This window comes from Dipodomys ordii, unplaced genomic scaffold, assembly GCF_000151885.1.
Source record: "Dipodomys ordii isolate 6190 unplaced genomic scaffold, Dord_2.0 Scaffold37, whole genome shotgun sequence".
Classification (NCBI taxonomy): domain Eukaryota; kingdom Metazoa; phylum Chordata; class Mammalia; order Rodentia; family Heteromyidae; genus Dipodomys; species Dipodomys ordii.
This window is the reverse complement of record NW_012267253.1, coordinates 7,875,742-7,877,808: the sequence shown is the minus strand read 5'-3', so window position 1 is coordinate 7,877,808 and position 2,067 is coordinate 7,875,742. Positions and strand designations below refer to the sequence as shown.

At 36.4% G+C, this 2,067-nt stretch overlaps 1 protein-coding gene across 1 annotated transcript in view; it reads right to left on the bottom strand.

Annotated features, from left to right (window-relative positions):
• Window positions 1-277: 277 nt before the first annotated feature.
• Window positions 278-2,067, bottom strand: part of Msh2 (mutS homolog 2) — a 54,537-nt gene continuing 52,747 nt past the window's right edge. Inside the window, exon 13 of the mRNA XM_013017909.1 lies at window positions 278-704. Within this exon, the coding sequence (XP_012873363.1) occupies window positions 534-704 (171 nt within the window). The 3' untranslated portion in view covers window positions 278-533. The remainder of the gene's footprint in view (window positions 705-2,067) is intronic.

Below are 2,067 nucleotides of genomic sequence, written 5' to 3'. Positions count from 1 at the left end.
TTTTATTTATTTTTTGCCAGTCCTGGGGCTTGAACTCAGAGCCTGGGCACTGTCCCTGAGCTTCTTTTGCTCAAAGCTAGCACTCTACAGCTTGAGCCACAGTGCCACTTCTGGCTTTTTCCCTGTATGTGGTACTGAGGAATGGAATCCAGGGATTCATGAATGCTAGGCAGCACTCTACCACTGAGCCACCTTCCCAGCCCATATTCTTTATTTTTAAAAGGTCTTATTAGAGTAAGTTAGGACAAAGTCAGATGGCAAAAAAATACATCTCCAGTTCCATTAGCACATGGTTTTATTTATAAAATTCAGCATATTGCTTACTATTGCCCACATCCACTTAGGCAATAGTTCTCAATTCTCAAAATAAAGATTTTTTGAAATTGGACTCAGACAAAATATTACTAAATATTCTATTAAGGTGACATCCCGAGGCGTTGACAGTGAACATTATGGAAAAGGCGTCAGTAGAAAATACAAAAGCACTGCAGACAGGCTATTCATACCATCCTCACTCCTCTGGCAGGGTTTTCTCACGTAGTAAGCTTTATTCGTGAAATGAGTTCATTTACAAAGCTATTATTCTTGGCTATCAACTCAGCTTTCAGCTGTTTTAGCTTTATTGTGATGTTTTCTTCTGACATTTCAGTAAAGGGTACTTGTTTCACCTTGGATAGAAACTCCTGGATAATTTTTTCACCTTGCTGAAAAACACGTTGAATAGTCATTAAAATGTCTTCTCCAAAAGTCACATCAAACAGCAATAAAATTTTTTCCCTTAAATTTCAATTTAAATATGCTAACAAACATGTTTGGGTTTTTTTTTTTGGCAGTACTAGGTTTTGAACTCAGAGCTCAGTTTGCTTGCTTCACTGGCTGCTTGAGCCACACCTCCAGTCTGGCTTTTTGTAGTCTAGTGGGCTTTCAGCCTGGGCTGGCCTTAAGCCAAAAATCCTCTAGATCTCAGCCTCACGAGCAGCGAGGATTACACGTGTGAGCCACCAAAGCCCAGCTTAAATAACATTTTTTTGTTACTTGTTTTGCCTATTTTGTTATGCCTAGAATACTTAGGAAAACATCAGTTGCTATGGATTTCTTTGGACCACATCATTAAAATGACATTGGTAACTTTATTTACAGGTACTTATGACAAAGGAGTTTAAATCTTAGTTCTCAAATCCTTTTTCTTTTATAAGTGGTATATAAATTTATTCCTTTGGAGAAGAACAAAAGGTTTACAAAGATTATTGCAAAGACTATTTTAAGGCAATATTGTGTGTGAAAATTCACACACACACACACAAAGTTCTGCTTCTGCTTACTGCTCAGTAATGTCCTTGTTCTAAAGGACATTACTTGCTATGTGACCTGTGGGCAAATTCTTAACTTAGACTCTTCATCTACACCATGGTGGTAATATTACCAACTTCACATATTTGTTGGGACACTTCAAAGAGTTGATACGTGAACATGGTTTAGAACAGTTTCTGACAAAGAATAAGAAGTACTATCTAAATGTTTTTTAGTGCATATGAAGCAAAAGTAAATAGCCTGCTTTGCATCCAAGGGAACCAACCGGTAATAAGTATCTTATACATAAAGTAGAGATATCCAACAGATACAATAGAGAAGAAATACTTGTCTATTAAAAAGCAAGTATGCTTTTTTTGAGAAATAAAGTAAAATCTAGACTAATATCAATAGTTATATGTTTATCTCCTTTAGCTTTAAAACTTGCTAAGATGGACTATGACTTTTGTTCTAATTTGAAACTAAAGATTATACAAAGAGCAATGGGTTTGCTATACTAAATTGCTGATAAAAACAAAAACATTTCATGTTTAAGATGACAACCTTCTGTATCTAAAATGAATTAGAAATTAGGATGTATTTTTCCTGCTTGTACAGAAACCAACTATCCTTTAAGAAAACTACAAGAAGTTTACTGGGTAAGAACAGAGGAAAATACAACACATAAAAAACCATCATAAGGGGGCAGGGAAGGTGGCTCAGTGGTAGAGCGCTTGCCTTGCATGCCTGAGGCCCTGGGTTCGATTCCTCAGCACC